At 55.9% G+C, this 21812-nt stretch overlaps 2 protein-coding genes and 1 pseudogene across 5 annotated transcripts; all 3 read right to left on the bottom strand.

Annotated features, from left to right (window-relative positions):
• Window positions 1-212: 212 nt before the first annotated feature.
• LOC149912138 (uncharacterized) lies at window positions 213-3536 on the bottom strand (annotated as a pseudogene). The gene is made up of 3 exons (XR_016462363.1): window positions 3521-3536; window positions 1998-3124; window positions 213-1238 (listed from the first exon to the last, which is right to left on the bottom strand). The product of XR_016462363.1 is annotated as an uncharacterized LOC149912138 (transcript).
• Window positions 3537-10996: 7460 nt separating this feature from the next.
• On the bottom strand, window positions 10997-12516 carry LOC149912137 (uncharacterized). Its single transcript, XM_090132747.1, has 4 exons — window positions 12484-12516; window positions 12016-12108; window positions 11439-11586; window positions 10997-11156 (listed from the first exon to the last, which is right to left on the bottom strand). The coding sequence occupies exons 2-4, from the start codon at window positions 12041-12043 to the stop codon at window positions 11012-11014; spliced, it is 321 nt and encodes a 106-aa protein (XP_089988873.1). The 5' UTR covers window positions 12044-12108; window positions 12484-12516; the 3' UTR covers window positions 10997-11011.
• A 3416-nt stretch (window positions 12517-15932) lies between these two features.
• On the bottom strand, window positions 15933-21812 carry LOC116236002 (zinc finger protein 2-like). Of its 3 annotated transcripts, none has more exons than XM_090132738.1 (5): window positions 19857-21812; window positions 18699-18779; window positions 18388-18514; window positions 17713-17826; window positions 15933-17614 (listed from the first exon to the last, which is right to left on the bottom strand). In XM_090132738.1, the coding sequence occupies exons 1-5, from the start codon at window positions 20220-20222 to the stop codon at window positions 17388-17390; spliced, it is 915 nt and encodes a 304-aa protein (XP_089988864.1). In that variant the 5' UTR covers window positions 20223-21812; the 3' UTR covers window positions 15933-17387. The 3 variants fall into 3 exon arrangements, with proteins under 3 accessions (XP_089988864.1, XP_089988865.1, XP_089988866.1); XM_090132739.1 differs by having other exon boundaries at window positions 15933-17611; XM_090132740.1 differs by lacking the exon at window positions 18388-18514 and having other exon boundaries at window positions 20792-21812.

Raw genomic sequence — 21812 nt, 5'->3', positions numbered from 1 at the left:
AGCTGCTGTCCCCTCGCCTCCTTTTTCTTGGTGCTCTTGCCTTTTCCTGCTACTCACTCCCAATCTCAACACTTGCCTGCTCTGCTTGCTGCTCTGACAAGTGCCTCTTAACTCTGCTCACAGCTTCTCTCCTTCTGCATGCCCTTCTCTATTCCCTTCTTGTGCCCTTCAGGCTTCTGCTCCCCTTGCTGAGCAAGCCCATGCCCAGTAGCTCCCCTTCAACCTCCTCCGCCCTTTGCCTTTCTCCACACAGATGCTTGCTTCTGGCCAGCACTCCTGCCCGCTGCCTAGCCCACAGCCCGCATCTCTTGGGGAGACAGCAAGGTGGCCTGGAGCTACCCACACCTCCTCCCGGGCACGGCTTCTCAGCTTTGCTTCAAGCCCACAGAAAACCCCAAGGAGCTCCTCTTACCTTTGGGCTCAGCTTCTTCTCCTGCCGTGCAGCTCCTGTGCCAGGCCGGGGCTCAGCTCTTCCCACACTCCTCCATTCCTGCAAGCTTGCTTTCTCTCATTCACTGCCTTCCTTTGCTTTCCTTTGCTCTGCTACCCTTAGCTTCCCTACTTGCTTCCTCTACATTTACGTGCACCGCTTTGTACTTTTGAGTCTCTTCTTTGCCTCTTCTTTCTCTATTTTCCCTTCAACCCTCCCCTCCCCTTCCCACCCCCACTCCCCTTCCTTTTCCCTACCTGAGCTGCTGTCCCCTCCCTTCCCCCTACCTGAGCTGCATGCCCTTCCTTTTCCCTACCTGAGCTGCTTGCCCCTCGCCTCCTTTTTCTTGGTGCTCTTGCCTTTTCCTGTTACTCACTCCCAATCTCAACACTTGCCTGCTCTGCTTGCTGCTCTGACAAGTGCCTCTCAACTCTGCTCGCAGCTTCTCTCCTTCTGCCTGCCCTTCTCTATTCCCTTCTCGTGCCCTTCAGGCTTCTGCTCCCCTTGCTGAGCAAGCCCATGCCCGGTAGCTCCCATTCAACCTCCTCCGCCCTTTGCCTTTCTCCACACAGACGCTTGCTTCTGGCCAGCACTCCTGCCCGCTGCCTAGCCCACAGCCCGCATCTCTTAGGGAGACAGCAAGGTGGCCTGGAGCTACCCACACCTCCTCCCGGGCACGGCTTCTCAGCTTTCTTCAAGCCCACAAAAAACCCCAAGGAGCTCCTCTTACCTTTGGGCTCAGCTTCTTCTCCTGCCGCGCAGCTCCTGTGCCAGGCCGGGGCTCAGCTCTTCCCACACTCCTCCATTCCTGCAAGTTTGCTTTCCTTTGCTCTGCTGCAGTTAGCTTTCCTACTTGCTTTCTCTTGATATACATGGATTGCTTTTTACTTTTTTTCCTCCTCTGTGCCTCTTTTTTTCTCTGTTTTCAACACTTCCATTTTTTTTTCTTTTTCCATCTTCTTTTTTCTTACTTTTCATTCTCATTTTTCCTTTTGTTTTTTTTTTTCCCCGCCCCGTTGAGATTCTCCCTCTTTATCCCCCTCAGCTTGCCTCTATCTGTGCCTCCAACTGGGTCTTCTCTCTCACATTCCCGTCTTGTGCCCGGTGTCACCCCACATTACCCTCTATTTCGCTGTGCCCACGCAAGCCCCCTATTGTCTCTCTGCAGCCTTTTATAACCTTACACCTCTCTACGTCCCCCCCAGTCCCACCCACAGACCCCTGTCATGCCTGTTTCTCTATACCACGCCTACAGCCCTCCCACTGCTCCCTGTAGCCCCACATCCCCTTCTATCCCACCTCTATTCCCCCTACAGCCACTCATAGAGCCACAGTTTCTTAGGTCCTCCCCCAGCCCCCTATATCCCTCCCCGTAGCTCTCCCCAGCCCCTCCCACCCCCCAATGATCCCTATAGCACCGTGTCCCCCCGTTACCCCCTCACAGCCCGCTGCTGCCCTAAATCCCCCTGTACCCACCCCTACCGCCCCATGTACCCCGATACCACAGCCGCTGCAGCCCCGCCTGCCTCCCTATCCCCCCTCCCGCCTTCCCAGCCCCTCACCCCACCAGGCTTCCTCCCCTGTCCCGGCGCCGCTCTCCGTCCCTCCCGGCTCCGGCTCTGCTGTGCTCAGCACCGCTCCCGTCGTGCCGCGGTTCCGTCTCGGTGCTGCCCGGACAGCTCCGGCGCGCAGCGGCGGTGCGGGGCGGCCCAGGCTGCGGGAGCGCCGCCGCCTGAGGGGAGAAGAGCTCTGAGCCGGCTGCCAACGGCCGTTCCCGCGCGCCGCGCCTCAGCCAATCGGAGCCAGCGCCGCTGCCGTTGACCAACGAGAGCCCGGGGGCGGAACGGATCGGCACGTGCCCAACGAGAGCCAGGGGGCGGGACGGACCGGCACCTGACCAATGAGAGCCCGGGAGCGGGACGGACCGGCTCCTGCCCAATGAGAGCCCGGGGCTGGGACGGTCCGGCACCTGACCAATGAGAGCCCGGGGGCGGTGCGGCGTTGCGCTGCGCTGTTGGTGGGAGGAGCGCGGCAGGGGGCGGGCCGTGGGTGGGGCCTCGGGGTGCGCCCTACTGCTATAGGGGGTGCGAGATGGGACTGGGATTGACAGGTGGGAGGTGGGGTTGGGATATGAGGTTGTGAGTGAAGTTTGGAACTGGCGTTGGGAGCTGGGGTTGGGATGTTGGATGTGCATTGGGATGTGAAATGTAGGGTTGGGGTGTGGGGATATGGATATGGGGTGAATATGGAATGGGAGATAGGAAAATGGAATATATATGTGATGGGCTTGGGATGGACATGGGACCAACATTGAAGAATGTGGGATGGATTGGGGATGAAATATGGACACGGGATGGGATTGGGATGATAGTGGCATGGATAAGTAGATGGAATGGACATGGGATGCATGTGGGGATAAGGATTCGGAATGGCTATGGATATAGGGTTAGGGATGGGGATAGGATGTGGGGGTATGGATGTGGGATGGGTTTGAGATGGCTGTGGGGTGGATATGATGGATATGGGATGGGATAACGTTGTGGGATACGGACGAGGGATGGCTACGAGATGGGGCTGTAGTGGTTATGGGGCCATAGGGGCGATGGGGCCAGAATGCTGCAGTCACCTCTGTCCCCAGAGTTCATCCCCAGTGTGACACATGGAGCCCCACAGCCGCTCCTCTGCCCTTTATCACTTACATGGGGAGGACATCCCCCATCCTCCATTATCAAAAATAAACCTTAATTAGAAAAGTGAGGGGTGTCAACCCCGCCCCATGGGAACAATGTTTTCTGTGGGGGAGGGCACAGATGGCGTCTCCAGAGGGCTGTCCCAAACTCTGGGGGGTGTTCACAACTCTAGGATATGACACCACCAGGGTGCCATGAAGGTGTCCCAAGCTTTGGGGTGTGACACAGGGATGTCCCCAATTTTGGTGGTGTGACATTGTCATGTGGTGTTCCCACTTCCCTGGGAAGTCCTCCAGGTGGTCACGGTGTCCCCAGGTTCAGCTCAATGTCCCCAGGGTTTTTTTTGTGCCCTCTGCATGACGGTGACACCCGGCGCCAGCTGCCAGGAGTGACGCCCAACGGTGATGACACCGCATCACGGCTGTGCCACGCTGGTGTCACACAGTCCCCTCTGGTGGTGGCACAGAGTTCACCACCGTGCATGTCCCCGTCCTCATGGCAGACGATGGTGACAGCAACAGAGGTTTCCGGTGTCACCGGGTCCTGCGGTAGGCAGGTCTGGAGGGGTGACAAACAACAGTGAGAGGCTCAGTGACAGCATGGTGACAACGTGGTGCCGCCAGTGCCTGCCCCCACGTGATGGTCAGAGTACAGGGAATGGTGTCACCCGATAGATGGTGGCACACAAGTGATGGTGACACCAGATGACGGTAACAACAGTGACAGCCAGGGATGGGGACGCTGCGTCACGGCTGTTCCACATCGAGGTCACCCTGTGTCACGGCGCCACCTGAAGACAGTGACATTCAGTGACACCCAGTGGCATCCAGTGAAGGTGACACTCAATGATGGTGACACCACCGACCCCATGTCACACCTGCACCAGACCCCACATGTCCCCCAACTTTCCCCTGCCCCCCTCCCTGTACCCCTCCTCGTCACCTCTTCAATGAGGATGGCACCGTGCTGAAGTTGTGCCACCATGGCAGGGGGGACAGCTTGGGACAGTCATGGACAGCCAGGGTGACAGCGTCCAGGAGCTGTAGGACGCGGATGGGGCTCTCAAGGTATGTTGGTACGTCCCCAGGTTCCATGGTTACGGTGACGGTGAGAACTTTGGGGACAAGTGGTTGTCCGGTGTCACCCGGTGGCCCTGGGGGGATTGTTTCCGTGGGGCTTTGCACAGGGATTGGTGGGAACCATCCAATTCTGAAAGGAAGTGGCAAAAAATATACAAGAAAAGTGACATAGTATTGATTTTAATGGAAAGAGACATTATTGGGGGCCATCCCACGGGGACAAAGAAGAGCGAGAACGTGTCACTATGTGAGGTTGTCCTCAAAATCCCCATTGGAGACCTCTGGAGGACTCCAGGAACGCCTGGGGACCCCAGGACACCCATGGGACATCTCCAGACCCTTCCAGAAGACAATAGGACCCTCTGAACCCACCTGAGGACCCCCCCACATTCCACAGGATCATTCTGGGGCGTCTGCAGACCCTTCTGGATGAATCCAAGGACCCCCTGGATCAATTTGAAAACCCCCTGCACCCTCCAAGTCCTCTCTGGGACATCCCCAGAGATGTCTCTGATGACGAGATGACTCCAGGACCACTCAGACCCACATGAGAACTCTCTGGACCCTACCAGACTCTACTGGGACATCTCCAAATCATCCCAGTGGCTCCTCGGAGCTCGTGGACCCATCCTGGGAGCTTCCAGATCCTTCCAGGGACCCCCAGGACCATTCTTGGGACCCCCTGGACACCCCAGGATCCCTCTGGGACATCTCCAGATCCTTCTGTATGAATCCAAGGACACCTTGGATCCACCTGGGGACCAACTGGATGCCCCAAACCCCTCTACAACATCTCCAGATTCTTCTGCATGCCTCCAGGGGTATATAGGGAGGGGCTCGTGGGGAATCTATGGGCGGAAAGGTGTGAGTGGGGCTTCTGTGAGGTGGAAAGAGGGTCTGGAGGTGGAGAAAGGTTGGAAGGGGAAACTGAGGGATTGTGGAGGGCTTCTGTGGCGTGGAAAGGGGCTCTGAGGATGGAGAGAGAGGGTTGTGAGGGGGAAAAGAGCAGAACGAGGCTTCTGTGAGTGAAAAGGGGGCCTGGGGATGGAGGGGTACATTGTGGAGGGGAACTTGAGGGGTGGAAAGGGGGCTTTTGTAGGGCAGAAAGGGGGGTCTGGGAGTGGACGGGGGGTTGTGTGGGGGAAAAAAGGGGTGAGTTGGGTCTCTGTTGGGAGGAAAAGGGGTCTAGGAATGGAGAAGGGGTGGCAGAGGAAATCTGGAGGGTTGTGGGGGGCTTCTATGGGGTGGAAGGGGAGTCTGGGGGACACCTTAGGGAAGTATTGGGGGGGAGAAGAGGAGAGTGGGATGTCTATGGGGTCGAAAAAGAGTCTGGGGGGAAACTTAGTGGCTTGTGGGGGGAAAGGGGTGAACAGAGTTTCTACAAGGCAGGAAGAGCATCTGGGGGTGGAGGGAGGGGTGGGAGGGAAGAGCCAGGGGTTGTGCGAGGCTTCTATGGGGTCTGGCTGAGGGGAATTGGAGGTCAAAATGAGGGAACTGACTCCAGGGGTCAGGGAGGAGTGCACAGGGGGGTACAGGGACCTCTAGGGGTCAGAAAAAAGGGGCCAGGAGGTGGGAGGAGAAGGGAGGACACGGGATCCTGGGGGTCAAATAGAGAGGAATGGGGGGTGGTAGGAGACTCTGGGGATCAGAATGGGGGAATTGGAGTGGGGGCACTCGGGGGGAGGAGAGGGGGCTCGGGGGTCAGATAGAGGAGACTGGGAAAGGGGGGGACTCTAGGGGACAGAATGGGGAGAGCGGTGGGGGGGTGGGGGGACACCAGGGATCAGAACGGGGGACTGGGGAGGGATGAGGGATCGGGGGGGGGGACCCTGGGGATCAGAATGGGGGAGGCACAGAGGGGAGGGGTGGAAGAGGACTACGGCGATCAGAACGGGGGGACTGGAGGGGAGGGAGACCGGGGGGAGGGTGTAACCCCGGGGGGCACACAGAGGGACTGGGGGGTGCGGGAGATCAGCGGCAGGGGGAGAGGGGGGGAGGGCAGCGAAAGACACGGGGTGGGGGAGGCGGCGAGACGCAGGGCAGCCGCCCCCGCCGAGGGAAGCCCCGAGCAGCACGGAGACCCCGCGGGGCCGAGGCAGAGCGGCACGCGGCCCCCCCGCCGCCTTCACCCCGGCCCCCGCCCCGGCGCCCCCCGAACACCCACCTGTAGAAGCCGAGGCGGCGCCCGGAGCCCCGAGGCGCCCCGCACCGCTTCCGCACGGCCGCCTCCTCGGGTCGCGGCGTGATGACGTCACTCGGCGGGGACGGCGCGGCGCCGTAGCGACGGACCGGTGCTGAGGCGCCGTCGCCGTGGCGACGCCGTCGAACGGCACCGCTCCTGCGGGAGCCGCGCTGAGACGTGCGGCGTCTCCGGCTTCCCCAGAATCGCTTTCTCCAGGCCGATTCCGAGCTGCTGGCGCTTCTTGAAAGCCGAGCGCGCATCTCTGCCCGGTTTTCTCACGGCTCCCGCGGCGGCATCTCTGGCCGCTTTGTCCTCCAAGGAAGAACCGAGCGGTGGCCCGGCCGGGCTCGGTGCGTGGGATGTGAGAAGGGCGCAGCCCGGAGCAGGACCTGAAGAACGAGCTCAGCTCACCGCTGGCACGTGTTCTGTAGTCCCCCGGGTGCTGCAGAGCTGCGCTGGACTCGCTGAGCAGCACGGCGTGGTGCGGGGATGTAAGAGAACACAGGTGCTCGGTAGACTTGCTGGGGCAGGAAGCTCTCACTGATGCTAAACTTGCTGAAACGAAGTGGCTCGTTCAGGACACGTGCCTGAAACAAATGCTCGTTCTCTAGGCAGAGCTGCCGGACAGACCTGTCAGCACTGGGAATTAAGCACGGCAGTGAGATGAAGCCAATGATGCGTTCATGTAAGAGCAAGAGGTGCTTTGGAATGCCTTTATGGCTGCACAGCTCCTCGGGAAGCAGTTACACCTGCCGGCTCAATAAGAGCTGTCCCGTAGATGCTGTACAGCTGTGGAGCCTTTGCCCACCTGCACTGCATCTTTTAGATGCATCATTGAGAGGAATTGAACCAGCAAGGCTTCAGGGCTGAGCTCTAAGAATGGAAACTCCCTCAACTTTTGAAAGAGACCGGGTTTCTAAGGTCTTAAGACCTGGAGCTGGCAGGGCACACCCCTCTCTGCCTTTCCCCCGACTGGTTTTTGGGAGACAGCAAATGGACACCCCTACAAGAAGTCTCAGGGTGTTTCCTTCTGACACTCTTATTATGGAAGTAAGAATACATTCCTGGCTCCATTTTGCTCCTGTGTCACAAGACAGAGATTTAAGCTACCTAAAGTCACTTTTCCACAAACGTTCCCACAGAAAGAAGCATCCAACATCTCTCTGTAGCTACGAAGACCCTGACTTCTCAACCCTTTCCAGGTATGTTTTACTGTCTCTTTCCAAATTTAGAAACAGCAGCTGTGCAGAAAAACATGCCACAGATCCTGAAGTGTGGGCCAGCGGGGAGTTTTACCCCGTCTCCTCCCTGATGTCAATCTGAAGTGATCTCGTTTAGTCCTCAGTATAACAAACGCATCCTGTGACCGTGCTTGAAGACAGTCTCCCTTGAGAATTTTAGCTGAGCTTGGTTAGCGCTCTTAAAACCAGCTGTGCAAGTGCTGCTTTCCTCCCCACTGTGAGGGATTGCTGTCAGGAGCCAACCAGTTATGCCAGGCACATCCAGCAAGGAGCTGCTGTGGCACAATGGGCGTGTGGAGCGGCTGTCTTCCAACCTGTCCTCTGCAGCAGTTAGCATTCTGCGGGTTACTCTTCCCCAGTTTGCAGAACAAATATCAGAAGTTGATGCTCTTTTGTGAAAGAGTAAATGTGGGTTGAAAAAAAGGCAGTGTGACATTCCTGACTGCAGGTGAACAGCAGCACAGATGCTGCCAGCCCCGCTGTAAAAGCTGGACTTGTTAATGAAGCAGCTTATCCATCTGTGTTGGGCAGTGGTATCAGGGCATTGCTCTTCAGATCTTTGTTTTCCACCTGAGGATTTTGTCCCAGCAGGGTTTGTGCCTCAGGATTTTGGGCAGGAGAAGGGCTGGCAGCAGCCCAGGGCAGGACGTGGGTCTCCTGGGGACAGCAGCCACAGCCCCTGCCCCATCTGCACAGTGACCCTGGGCCATCCCTAGGACACCTCGAGACCCTCCTCCTCTGCACACCCCACAAAGCACGAGGGAAGGTCTGGGGTGGCACTGGTCCTCCTGGAATGGGGCAGGGATGGTGCCCTCCATCCCATCCATCCCCAGTGCTCAGGGCTCCAGAGATCCCCAGGGTCCCTCAGTGTCCCTGCTCCAGTGCCACTCTTATCGTAACAGACTTCTTCCTTATGTCCAGTCTAAAGGAGAAGAGGAAAGGTTGTCAGGGGGTTTCCCCAGTGAGAAGTACAATTTCAGAAAGGGACGTGTACAGAGAACCCAGAGGGATAACAAGGCAAGCCTAACAATGACTGCTACAAAACCAATGGTACAAAGAGAGAATTCACTGCCAGAAATATCTCACAGTCCAGTGATAAAGATTCACAGCTGCAAGGTTGTCTTCTAATTAAAAACAGTAATTACAAACAATCTGGATTTTTGAGCTAACTGTTATGATAAATATTAGTAGGTGGGGATTGCTAAATAGTGCTGCAGTCTCCTACTCGTAACATCCTTGCTGCTTCATTCTGGGTGCCGTCACTGAGCAGCATCTAATGGATGGTTCTTCCCTGCTCAGCTGGCTGCCTTAGTTGGAGCCCTGATGGCAATGATGTGGTGATGGCAGGCTTAGTTTTGCTGTTTTCTCCTCGTCAGAATACTCCAACTTTTGAAGGAAGCAGCTTCTTGTTTCCTGCCTTCCTGCCTTCCTGCCTTCCTGCCTTCCGCCCTTCCTCCCTTCCTCCCTTTTAATTTTAATTAATTTGGAATATCTATATTCCATATAGATGTTTTGAATATCATTATTTGTAGTGCTGAAAACTTTTTTAGAAAACAGTTATACTCAGTTAAAAAGGTATAATAAGGATGTTAAAGAAAGAACCCTCTGATGTGTTGACCAGGGATGAACATAAAAACAGCTCCCAGTTAATGTATAGGCAGCTGATGTGACTGCCTCTGTCCTCAGCAGCTTGCTCAAAGGAACCCCACAAAGCATTTCAGCGCTGGGCTGCTGAGGGAAGCTGTCGGAACAGGAGCACTGTGTCCTCTTGCAGAGGACCGGGATGCTTTTACAGCTGACTGACTGACGGCTGCTTTGGTTGTGGCCACAGCTCCTGAGGAGTGCAGCAGTGCTGAGAGCTGAGAGGAAACGGGGGAATGTTGCACTCCCTGGAGGATGCTGAGAAATCAGTGGCCTAGGGCAGGTGCTGGAGAGGAGCTGCAGGGTGCTATCGTGGCAGCTGGGCGCTGCTGGTAGCACAACGGACTGTGCCTCTGCTAAGGCGACTGCAGTCACAGAGCGAGCAGTGACAGCAGGCATACGAGGCTTGCAGCACTGCCTTCCTCCCATCTCTCTCCACGTTCAGATTCTCGACCCAGCCCACAAAGCAAAATGAAGTAGAGGAGGCAGGAAATGTGCTCATAGTTCTTGCTTGGTTCCTATTGCAGAGCAAATGATTGCCTGCTGTCCGGTAAAGCTCACGCAGAAGCACTGATGCTTTTGCATAATGAACTGCCACCCTTGTCCCCTGCCCGAGCCGGGACATAGGGCACCCGCAGCCTCTGGGCAGCCTGGGCCAGGGCCTCGCTGCCTCTGGGGGAGGGATTTCTCTATACATCAACCTCAGTTTCCACTCTTGGAGTTCAAAGCCATTCCCACACGACAGTGGCTGTCTGCCAATGCCAAGTGGCACACAAGGTCTGCTCGTGGGTCAGGTAGTGACATGACAGCAGTACAGCGTGGACAATTGTGATGGTACTTTCTATTTATTGGTACAGCACAGCCTAGAAAGCCCCGGTTGATGCCAGCTGTGGTTCTCTGGCTGTCAGATGATGCCCCCAAACCCACACACGGGGTGCTCCCACCTCCTGACTGATGGTGGAGAAGTGGGAGGGCAGAAGTGATGCTGGGGGGGGAAGGGGTGGGAGTCAGGGGGCTGCTGTGCCTGTCATACTTCCCCCAGACAGTTTTTTTTTTTACAGGTGTTACATGATGATCCCCCTGAGGGGGCCGCTCCCACCTCTTGATGGATGGTGGAGAGGAGTGGGAGGGCAGAGGTGGTGTTGGGGGGGCTGGGGGCTGCAGGGTCTGATATGCTTCCCCCTGGCATTCTGGGTGGTTTTCTGGGTGTTGGGCAATGCCCCCAAACTGACAACCTAGGGGGGCCGCTCCCACCTCCTGAAGGATGGTGGAGGGGAGTGGGAGGGTGGTGATGATGCCCAGGGGGACGGGGGGCTGCTGGGCCAGTTGGCTTTCCCCAGGCAGCGGTTGTCTGTCGGTTGGACAATGTCCCCAGGTCTACACACTGCTGGGCTCGCTTCCATCCCCTGATGGATGCTGGAGGGGAGAGCGAAGGCAGAGGTGGTGCTGGGGGCTGCCAGGCCTCTCAGGCTTCCCTGAGGATGTGGCTGCCCCCAGGCTGACACCCTGAGGGACCGCTCCCGACCCCCTTGATGCCCAGGGTGGCTGGGGGGCTGCTGGGCCTGTTGCTTATCCGCCAGGGTGCCGTTGTTTGGGTGCTGGCCGATGAGCACAAGCTTCCAAGCCAAGCGGGTTCCTCCCGTCCCCTGAAAGATGGCGGTGGGGGACGGGAGGTGGTATTGATGCCCCCTGGGCTGCAGAGCCTGGTGGGCTGTGGGGCCCATGGGTGCAGCTGGGCCCAGCTGCTGTCAGGTCTGGCAGGGGCTGCCCGGTGGGCAGGTGGTCACGGCTGCTGGCATCATGTCCATCTGCCAGGCCCCTTGAGGAGAGCAGGACGAGGGCAAACTGTGGCCGCAGACATCGTGCTGGGCTCCATCAGCTGCAGCGAGGCGCCTGCGGAGAGAGGAACGTGCTGAGGGCACAGGAGAGCCCCTGCTCTCCTTCCTCAATGGCAAAGAGCCGCCCTCAGCTCTCAGCCTGTCTCAGGCCCAGCACTAAGAACGGGCTGCAGGAACGGCCATGCCAATTCAAACATCTGATAGCGTAAATCTCAGACCACGTTAGCCAACAACTAACCGGCCTCTGTGCTGCTGGAACTACAAGTGCCTCCTGGCTCACAGCAGCCCTACAGTAAAGAGTTGGGCAGGATGGGGGTGGGGGTGAACAACAACTCACTGGTTTCTCTGCCTCCATCGCCGGATAAGCAGACAGCACGTTATCATGGCTGCCAGCATGGAAACCAGGAAAGCTGCAGTCAGTGCCAGGCAGTACTTCAGTAAAACTTGATCTTCTGTGGCGTTTGCACGTCCTTCATCTTCCACACCTGGAGGAACAATGTGCTCACTGCTGTGTCTTGTGCCCTACTGGCAGTCTCACGAGAGGTCTGACATGGCCAAAAATGTTGTCTTTCACTTTGTTGGCCTCCAGGAACATGTGAAAATCCTCGGGCTGCAATGCTTCCCTGATTCCAGCGAAGCAAAGGGAACTCCCTAAGGCACTGCACATCAAGGCAGCACCTTAGGGAACCTCTTTTTGGCCTCTCAGCTTTGTTTACACTCTGGCTCTGCCACACTCCAGACCTTCCTGGGCCATGGATTTGCTCCTTCTTCTCCATCATGCTCTAAGACTCCTTTTGCACTCGCCCACCCTCGCCTCCTGAGGCTGGGTAGTTGTCTGACTAAACAAATCTCACTAGAGCAGAAGGAGAGCGTGTGGATCTGTTTAATCAGGGTATAGACAGAAATACACTCACCACGTGCTGCCTTCTTCATGATTTTCATTAGTAAATGGGACAGTCTCTTGGAATATTTTCCATCTTCCCATGCCACTTTCCATCCCCCAGGACCTTAACAGAAAGCATTAAGATAAATCTTAGAGAAACAAAGTATTGAACTGAGCGGTCTTTTCGGTGAAGTCAACAAAGACAACAGCCACCCTGGGATGCCTGTGGGGCTCCAGCACAGGAAGCAGCCGAGAATTTGGCACAGCCTTCCCTGGAGGCAATTCTGCACCTAAAGCATGAGGAGAACTTCCCACCACACACTGCAATCTACACAACTGCACAAGGGCATCACTGAAGAGCAGATGGTGCCAGGGGATCGTGTGAGGACAGGGCACGCACATGCAGCTGTGCATTCTCACTCACGCCTGCAGACATGCCCGGCTGACATTAGGACTGTGAGCTGGCATCTCTCAAAGGAAGCAAAAACTCATGGCATACCAATACGAGTTGCTGGGGCTTCTGTCCTTGAGCTCGGCTGGGATGCTGGAGACCATTCGACTCCACCCACACCTGTACACAAACACAGAGCAGCTCCTGTCAGACATGGCCAGGTACTTGTTCAGACTGCAATGCCAGCTCCACAGCACTCTTCTCTCCCTGCTACACAGCAGCATCTGGCAAATAGCTGCTGGGTGCCTGCAGCAGCACCGTGCCAGTCCAAGAAGGAACCGTGTGCGGAACTGTCTGCAGAAGGGAAGGGGCTGGAAGGGGAAGGGAAGATCTGAAGGCCCTTTCCTTTGGGATAGCCCCACAGGAGGCTTATGGAGCAGATTATGCTGAGCCTTTGGCAAGACACTGCTTATAGGCGCAGCTGTAATGAGAAACATTCCCATTGTGTGTTGTGATCTCTCTCTTCCTTAGGGACCTGCAGTGACTGGAAGGGGCTCAGCTGATGACGTGGCACTCAGACTTGGGTCGAAAGTTGCCAAGCTGGAGAGGTGGGCAGTTGGCTGGCACCCAGGCTTCTCGTGCAGGAGAAATCACTGGGCAGTGAAAAGCTGAACCCTTCCTGAACTACCACAACCACATATGAGCAGAGAGTGTGAGATGAAGGCTGGTGACTTACCTCTGGCATCCAGCCCAGGCTCAGGAACAGGACTCTGCTTTGGTAATTCACCAAGAGGACCTGCAGGCACAAATGTGATCAGACACAGGTGAGGAGAGCTTCCACTGCACCTTGGGGCCTGGGGTTTTTTTCTGCAGTGACCTGCGAGGACTGGCTGCAGGTCAGGGAATGACATGGCCCAAACAGCAAACGTATAGGTTCTCTCCTCCAAAGAGTGGCAAGGGCTGCCTTCCCACAGATATGTGACAACTCTCCAAATAAAGAAATACTCAGGACAGATCTGTGTACAGCCTTTGAGGCACAAAGAGACTTGAAAGACCCTTGGAGGTTCCTGAGTCCATCTTGTCTGGTGCAGTCTCTATCCTCTTATCAGCTCTCACTGACTGCATTTCCCTCTTGGATCCCCACAATGCTGGCCCCATGCTGGCTGTACCTCCCTCTCCCTGACGGAGCTGCCATCTGTGTCACAGGGGTTGTGCCGCACTCAGTGACATCTCTGTGTCTGCTGTAATGAAAAATAGCCTTAAATATGACAACCCCTTTTCTGGACAGTGCTCCTTGAAGACTTTGTCTGCAACACTGTGACCTCCCTAATGAACAGTTCAAGCCTTCAGGACTTGAGGGAAATGGCTTGTTAGGTCTTTCTGCACTGTAGTGAGCCCCACAGCGTGTGTGGTGTCCGTGAACTTCAGGCACTGAGAGAAGACTGCTGTAACCAAATGATGAAGGTGCATTTAAAATGCTGTCCAGAAATGTTGGAGAGTGTTGGAGTATTAATTGGTCCCTGTGGGGCCATTACCAACAAAGCCTCCCCATAGCTGTGTTAGAGCAGACAATTGGAGGCCATGATCACAGGCAAAGGCCCTGTGCAGGTGCTTTGAGGTTGAGAAAGCCCTTGGTTTGTCTGATGCAACAGAAGGGTAGGGCCATCGCTGCAGCCTCTGGGAAGGGTGGTCCTGTCCCTCACTGATGGCCCAAGGCTCTCTTACGGTCAGTGGGATGTGGGTGTGGAGTGTTCTGTGAGGGAGAATGATAGGACAACTACTGGGCTCCCCATAGGGCTGCAAGGCAGCAAGGAGGCCCCCGTGGCACGAGGACAACACGTGCCCTCTTGAGCCTCAGCAGCAGATACAACTGCCACAGCCTAGAGGACAAAGACCTTGGTTTTCTGTCGGGGCCCTCCAGCATTGCCAGTGCTGTTACACAGAATCACAAAACGGCCTGGGTTGGAAGGGACCTCAAGGACCATCAATCTCCAACCCCTCTGCCACATGAATGGCCACAAACCTCCACATTTCATACTAGATCAGGCTGCCCAGGGCCCCATCCAACCTGGCCTTGAACACCTCCAGGGACGGGGCATCCACAACCTCTCTAGGCAGACAGTTCCATTTCTGGCACGAGAAACTCAAATCTAACAAGCAGGGACACTGCAGGGGTTGGTGGCACTGCGGGTGTTGGGATCAGATGCCTCACTCTGCTTCAAGGAGAAATGTGCAAATGAAGAGTAGGTAGCCATTCGTGTGGGTAAATTCTGTCAGTACACTCAGAGGCGAGGCGATCTGCATTCCTGGTCCACAAAAGAAATCCTGTAGCACAGAAAAGGCACCTTAGCCTTGTGTATGAACCACTCAGCACTCAGCTCTGAGCAGAAATGAAACAAATATATCATGTCAATCTGAGCAGATCAGATCCTGGCACAGCCCTCAATTTCTGGGAAGCTGGTAACCCATTTACAAGTAAGGCTGTTCTTGAGACACTCTGTAAAAGAATTAAGAATAATGAATTGGTATCGTAGTCCAGGCTGAGTGGCTTATAGTAGACTCCCGCAGTGACGCCCACTTTAGTTCCCTGTCCCTCAATCCATACCCAGAGGCTTTCAACCATGTCATTCATTACTAACTGTAAGCTCCATTCCATCCAGCCCACCAGTACACACAGCAACCCCATCCCATCTCACCTGCCCTGCTTCTCCGCCCTGGAGAGCCCAGAGCCATCCATTACACACAGCACACTCCTCACAGCACCATTCCCACCATGTCTCACTCATGCTGATGATGCTGCAGCACACAGATCCTCCAACTCTGAATGCCTACATGAAAAACAAGTAACAAATAACAGCCTTGCACATGGGCACCCGGGGGGCTGGTTGTTCCCTCTTAATGCAACTAAACATGACGTGTGACAAACCATGAGGGGAAATCCACCATTAAGATGATTTGTTCAGGATAAAATAATGGAAAAACAGCTTCATTGTCTCACCAAAATCAACTCCAATTCCTGCAAGCTGCATTCCAAGCACAGAAGCTTTATCTGAGCCCAGCAAATGAGAAGGCCCTGCTGCAGGAGATGCCAGACACACCTTCCCAAGGACAAAGCAAAAACCTTCAAGCTCAAAAGGGATCACTTGCAAGGCAGGCATGCACTGGAGAGCACTCTGATATCTCTGTGCTCTGGGGATGAGCAGCTTGTGCACCGCGTGGGTTTGCATTGCCTTCTGCTCCCACCACCTCCAGAAACTTGGGATGGTGCACTGAGGAAGAACAAGCTCAGCTTTTTGGAGTTTTATTGCAGACAAACAAGGCTTGGCGTCATACGGCTGCTCTGACCAGCTGATTAAAGCATTCGAGAAGAGCAGCAGAACCAATGTGCAGCACGGTTAGGAAGGATGATGGGGCTGTGTGAAAGAAATGCCTCCCCAAAAGCAAGCACTGGGCTGGAGGAGGCACCAAAACCAAATCCTGCTTGCACCTTTCCCTCTCTTCATTCCACGTGCTGACATTTGTTTTCAGAACAAAAACAAGACTACAGTGAAGAAAGCTTCAGAACAACTCAGCTACTTTATTCACCCCCTTCCCTTTCCACTACAAATGGTTCTCAGAAAACCTCCAAGAATCACATTACTGCTCTCCTGACCCTTCTCCCAGATTCATCAGAGCACTCACAGATCACTGAGAGCAACACATGCACAGACACACAGAACATCCCTACACTGCCGCTTCTCCTTAGGAAATGGCATCAAAAAGCTGCTGGCAGGAAGAGCAGAAGAGGAAAGCGGGCATGGTGAGAGAACTGCTTAGGGCAGCAAGGAAAGGCCATCTGAAGCTCCTGGCTTAAGTCCCTTCTGCAGAGGGTGCCAGTGGTGCACCAGAAACACCACCTGCAGGGCCAGCGAGGAGCTCTGCCCTCTGCACAAGGCCCTTCTCACACTCAAGGCAGTTCTAAGGCTTCCAGCCACGTGAACTCACTGGTGCAGGCACGGATTGGACTTCACTTCGGAGTGCAGACACTCCGGAACCTCAGCAGGTTCCAGCTGTGGCCAAAGCTCTTCTTGCAGGCTGCACATTTGTAGGGTTCCTCACGTGGATACACTGGTGTGCTCCCAGTTGAGCTCCCAGCTCTGGACAGACCTCTTCCTGCAGTCAAGGCACTCACAGGGACTCCCCTGGTTGCTTCTCTGGGGACTACTGACGGTACAGGTCCAGATGAAGCTCTTCCCAAACACCCTGCAGACAGGATTTCTTCCTTCCTGGAGACATATCGGCCAGCTGAGGTCTCCTTTGGGTCCTCACCTGCTGCCCCACAGCAGAGGAGTTTCTACAGGGAAGGTAAGAGGTGACTCTCCTTGCACACAGCCCTGGCAGAAATGTGCCACCTGGCAGAGGATTTCCTGTGGCTGTGACACATCCCACCCTGGACTCTGCTTTGTATGACCACTCAGCAAAGCAACTGCAGCTGGAGGAGAGCAATATGCATAATTCTCATGCAAAGAAGGAAAAGAGGATTCAGTTTGGCCACAGAGCTCTTCCTCGACTCAAGGGATTTGTAAGGTCCATCACCACACAAAGCCATAGTTGGTCACCAAGCTGGGGCTCTGGCTGAAGCTCTTCCCACGTTCATGTGTCTGCAGGCTCTGTACCTTGTGTGGCTGTGCTGGTAGGTAACGAGACTGCAACTGCTTTTGAAGGTTCCCAGCGTCTCGAGATGCTTCTACAGCCTGCGTGCGCTGTGGATGTGCTGGTGGATGTTGAGACTAGACCTGCGTTTATAGCTCTTCCCACGCTCAGGACACTGAAAAGGTCTCTCCCCTGTGTGGATGCGCTGGTGTTGCTTCAATTCAGAACTGCTTTTGAAGCTCTTCCCACACTCAGGACACTTGTAGGGTCTCTCTCCTGTGTGGATGCGTTGGTGGGAGGTGAGGTGGGATCTCCTTTTGAAGCTCTTCCCACAGTCAGAGCACTTGTATGGACTCTTTGTTGAGCGTATGCACTGGTGGTTAATGATGCTGGATATGCTCCTCTTGACCTATGTTGAAGTCCAGTGGGATGCTTCCTGTCTTTCGCAGACACTTTCCCTGTGACTTCTTGATGTGCTCACCCTGACCTTGCTCCAGGCCTCCTTGGACATCCCTTCTGATTTCTTCCACACAGGCACTACTGCATCGCCTTTCAGCCACACCACTTTCCTGCTGATCCTCCAATATATCTGTAATCCCAATTCCTGCTGGATGAAAGAGGAAATCCAGAAATAGCACACAGTGCCCAAAATAAAACACAGAGATGGCTCTTCCTGCCCCAAACCTCTTCCCTCCACCACCTCACCTGGGCTGAGGTCTCCTGGCACGGCCTCAGGGCTACGCACATCTGGGATCCAGGGCTCTTCTCCTCCTTCAAGCAGGGAGATCACCACGGGTCTGGGGGCTGCAAGTGGAGCTTCTACGAGAGAAACAGGGGAGATGAGAACATTTCCATCCTTCTGGCACAGTGCCTGTTCAACAGCTCCACTCTCTGTCCCTCCCCAGGGAGAAACCACACTTTGGGCCTGAATGATACTGGCCCACAGCTTCCTTTCGAGCAAAGAATGCTTTCACAACTCTGAAAATTATGAATGAACACCTTGTTTCTTTTCTGAGAATATATCAATGAAGAAGGCATCAAAATGTCTATGGCAACTGAATGCAAAATCCTACATGGTAAAGGAGTAACCAGGGAGTCGTGTGTGAGCCGGAGCTGGTGGTACCGTGCAGCGCACCGACAGAAGGGCTGGTTTTCTCCCTCCTGGATGATGCCCGCGTGCCAGCACCGACCCTGGGGCATTTATGAGTCTGCCGTGCATACTAACCCCTCCTGAAACTCACGCTTCTCAGTGTTTCCTTTGTTGCTGTCATCGTTATCAATATGTAACTGCACGGCTATTATTCTAGGCCCTGCCTGCAAAGGCTCACTCTGCACAGCCAAAGGTGCCCTAACGAGGAGGAAAGGCAGCAAAGCCCTCACCCAGCGAGGCCACGCACTGGTATGTCTCCAGCATCACGTCCCGGTAGAGCGCTCGCTGCGCAGGGTCCAGCAGCGCCCACTCCTCCCTGCTGAAATACACGGCCACCTGCGCAAAGCTCACGGGCTCCTGCAAGCAAAGAGGCTCCTTGCTGGGAACAGCCCAGGGAAGCAGCTCGCACAGGACACAAACTCCCGTCCCAGCCGCTTCTCTGGCCCCAGCACACACGTGCTGCATGAGGGCACCTCCCTCTCCCCCGGCATTCGCATCCCTCGCCCCTCGCCCTCTCCTGCCTGCTGCCCCCAGCCCCTACCTGACACGGATGTGCTGCGGCCATCTGCTGCTCTCCTGCAGGTGAGATGATCACGGCCGGAAGGAAAAGTCGAACTGGAGCCTGCAGGGACAAGAGAAATGGCAGGGGAGCTGTGACAGAACGCAGCAGTCCCTGCCCCAGCCCAGCCCTCCACAGCCCATCTGCAGGACACTGCCTGGGCGATGGCACAGCAGGCCTTGCACAGGAACACAAGCAGCAACAGCACGGGCAGCACTCTAGCTACAGCTGATTACAAATCACACAGCTGACTCAAACTGGGGGGCAGAAAGCACTGACACCCGGTTCAACAGCTGAGGGTACATGAACTGTATGCCTAAAGGCAATGCAGAGCAATGAGTCAGTCATCTTACCCCTAAACAGGGAGCAGCCCAAGCGCCCCTTGAGCCCTCCTGCACAGCATTGGGTGCACAACAGGAGCTCCCCACAATCAGGGATGTCTCTTGAGGTCACACCTGTACAGAGATCCCTCTCAGCTTGATGTCAAGACTCCTTGCTGACACAGACCTTCTTTAAGAGACCCAACATTAGTTTGGAGCTTCCTGAGCTTCTAAGGGGTTGTGTTACAATGAATATCTGAAGGTAATCATAGAATTATACAAGGGCCTGGGTTGAAAAGGACCACAGTGACCACCTAGATTCAACCCCCGGCTGTGTGCAGGGTTGCCATCCATCAAACCGGGCTGCCCTGAGCCACATCCAGCGTGGCCACGAATGCATCGAGGGATGGGGCATCCACAACCTCCCTGGGCAACCTCTTCCCGTGTGTCACCACCCTCTGGGTAAAAAACTTCCTGCTAATATCCAACCTGAATCTCCCCTGTCTCAACTTAAAACCATTCCCCCTTGTCCCGTCACTATCCACCCGTGTAAGCAGTCGATCTTCCTCCAGTTTATGCGTTTCCCTCAAGTCCTGGAAGGCCACAATGAGGTCTCCCCGGAGCCTTCTCTTCTCCAAGCTGAACGAGCCCCGCTCCCTCCTTGCACCAAGAATGCCTCGGCGGCTGCATTTCCCTCCTCCCCCCCCCAGGGGGCGCTGCTCCCCACTCAGCTCAGCACGCACCCGGCGCTCGCTTCCAGGGCCCGTTCTCAGCACCGGGTGCCCTTTGCACGAGGCAGCCCGGGCTGCGCTTTGCTGACCTGCTGCTCGGGCGGTTCTCCACGCGTGCTCCAGTCAGCCCGCAGGCTGTCAGCTTTCCAGCGTCTATCACACGGCCCAGTGCCGGAGCTGGCGCCGATGCTGGACGTGCTCAGGGCCCGCAGCTGAGCGCTAAAGGCATCTGCGGCTGCCCGGTCAGCCCGAACAAAAGCCTCGGGAAGGGTTTGCACGACCCCAGGTGAGCCATCAGCCCGGCGCCAGGCGCACAAAAGGTAACGCGGAAAGGGCCGCTGGAGGCAGGTGTTGCTGCTGCGTCCCCGAAGGGAAACTGCGGGCTGCCGGGGAGGGCGAGGGGAGCGGAAAGTAAGACACTCCAAAGGACTTATCGGGGAGCTGAAAGCTTCCATGGATCCATGCGTGTACAGCTGCGGAGCGAGGTCATCTCGTGCCTCCCGTGGCCCAGAGGGAGAAACGCAGTCGCAGCTGGGCTGTTACACAGAGCCAAGCGGGCAGCAGAGCACGCTCAGCTCCTCTGCTCGCTCCCTCTCTGTCCCAGCTCCAACCCCTTCCTGTGGCCCTCGGATCCCAACCCGGCTGCAACACGCCTGGGAACCGCTGCTCCCGTCCCCTCGGGGTGCTGCTCGCAAGGAGAGAGAGAGCTTCCTGCAGCACGGGGACAGTGCGCGAGGGGATGGGTAAAAAAAAGCGCACAGAGCAACGGGAGTAAGGGATACAAGCAACCAAACAACTACTGCTACTGAACAAAATCTAATTAGTATTAATACTGCTTGACGGTAAGAACTCTGTGCCCTGATTTAAAAAGAATCTCTTTCTTTCTTGACGTCCCAAAGCTGCAGGTCATCTACTAGTCCTCAAGTAGTGCTGCAGCCCTCCCCAGTCCCTGCCTCGAAACGGCGTTCACCTGGAAGAGAAAACTGCCTGCAGCTCCTCTGCACGAGCCACGAGGGGCACCTACCTCGGGTGCGGAGCAGGCTGCTCCCACCTCTGGCGCAGGCAACCGGGCTCCTGGGAGTCGCTCCTGGGAGAGCAGGGGATGCCGAGTGCCCGCAGCCCGGAGCTGGCCGCAGGACGGCCTTGCTGCACCTCCTGCCGCCGCGGTGCTGCCCGGATGGCTTCCAGCCAGGCTCTGGCCGCTTCGGCACAGCCTCAGGTGCCGGGCAGCAATTCCCACAGCGAGCACGCCCCGAGCCGGCTGCCAGGCCTTGGCAGTTTCGCAGCTCGTTCTCGTGGCACGTCTGCACCCGGGGGAGGGAGGGGGGATGGGGGCTGTGTGTTGTTACGCTAATGAAGCGTCGCTCTCTGCTCCGTCCCTTTGCTTCCTTTGCTGGGGCCATTCGCACATCCTTGCAGTCGCACATCCCCACGTTGCTGTCCTGGCGCTCCTTTAACTCCTCTCACCCGTGAGCAGGTCCCAGAAGAGGCAATCTCCCGCTGCCCTGCTCTCGAGGGCAGCATCTCCCTGCAGCTGGCTCACTTCCTCGCTGAGCGCTGCCCATGGCACTCATGGCACGTTTCTCCTCACTGAGCGAGTGACTTCTATTGCTAACAACTTCCTATCCTGCTTTCTCAATTCGGTCTTCTCTGCAAGGCATGAGCATGGTTAAGCTCTCTGTGTACGAGGGCCAGCTCTGCTGTTCACTTATGTAGATCTGACTTTAAGGTCACCCAGGAGGAACCGCCCTCGGGGTAACTGGGGGTTTGTGTCCGGAGAAGACTGCTTCCTTTTCTATTGCATTTTCTGTGGGGCAAAAGTGGCTCCAAGTTTCACTTGGCAATGTTTAAACTCTACGCATCTTTCTGCAGGGGATGTTCCTCTGAACTTTGCCGTGATCACAGCCGCATCTCTTTCCTTTGTGCTGGTAACCCAGCTGCACGCATGACCAAAATTATTTCCTCTGCTCACATCAAAATTTTCTAGGAAGCAATGGTTTTGTAACAAAAGGGCCAGTATCCCTATGGCAGAGGAGGTCAACACA

Source organism: Phasianus colchicus, unplaced genomic scaffold (genome assembly GCF_987193195.1).
Source record: "Phasianus colchicus unplaced genomic scaffold, bPhaCol1.hap1.1 HAP1_SCAFFOLD_43, whole genome shotgun sequence".
NCBI lineage: Eukaryota > Metazoa > Chordata > Aves > Galliformes > Phasianidae > Phasianus > Phasianus colchicus.
The sequence above is the reverse complement of the archived record's forward strand: the minus strand, read 5'-3'. Positions and strand labels throughout refer to the sequence as shown.

What these genes read in the sequence shown, in the direction of transcription:
- LOC149912137 (XM_090132747.1), bottom strand. Translation starts at nt 12,043, where the DNA reads ATGAAAATCATGAAGAAGGCAGCACGTG. An exon ending in CATGAAGAAGGCAGCACGTG is followed by an intron (nt 11,587 to 12,015) that starts GTGAGTGTATTT and finishes TTGTTCCTCCAG; the next exon opens with GTGTGGAAGATGAAGGACGT. An exon ending in CGATGGAGGCAGAGAAACCA is followed by an intron (nt 11,157 to 11,438) that starts GTGAGTTGTTGT and finishes CTCTCTCCGCAG; the next exon opens with GCGCCTCGCTGCAGCTGATG.
- LOC116236002 (XM_090132738.1), bottom strand. Translation starts at nt 20,222, where the DNA reads ATGGAAGCTTTCAGCTCCCCGATAAGTCCTTTGGAGTGTCTTACTTTC. An exon ending in GAGAACCGCCCGAGCAGCAG is followed by an intron (nt 18,780 to 19,856) that starts GTCAGCAAAGCG and finishes TTGTCCCTGCAG; the next exon opens with GCTCCAGTTCGACTTTTCCT. An exon ending in CCGCAGCACATCCGTGTCAG is followed by an intron (nt 18,515 to 18,698) that starts GTAGGGGCTGGG and finishes CTTTGCTTGCAG; the next exon opens with GAGCCCGTGAGCTTTGCGCA.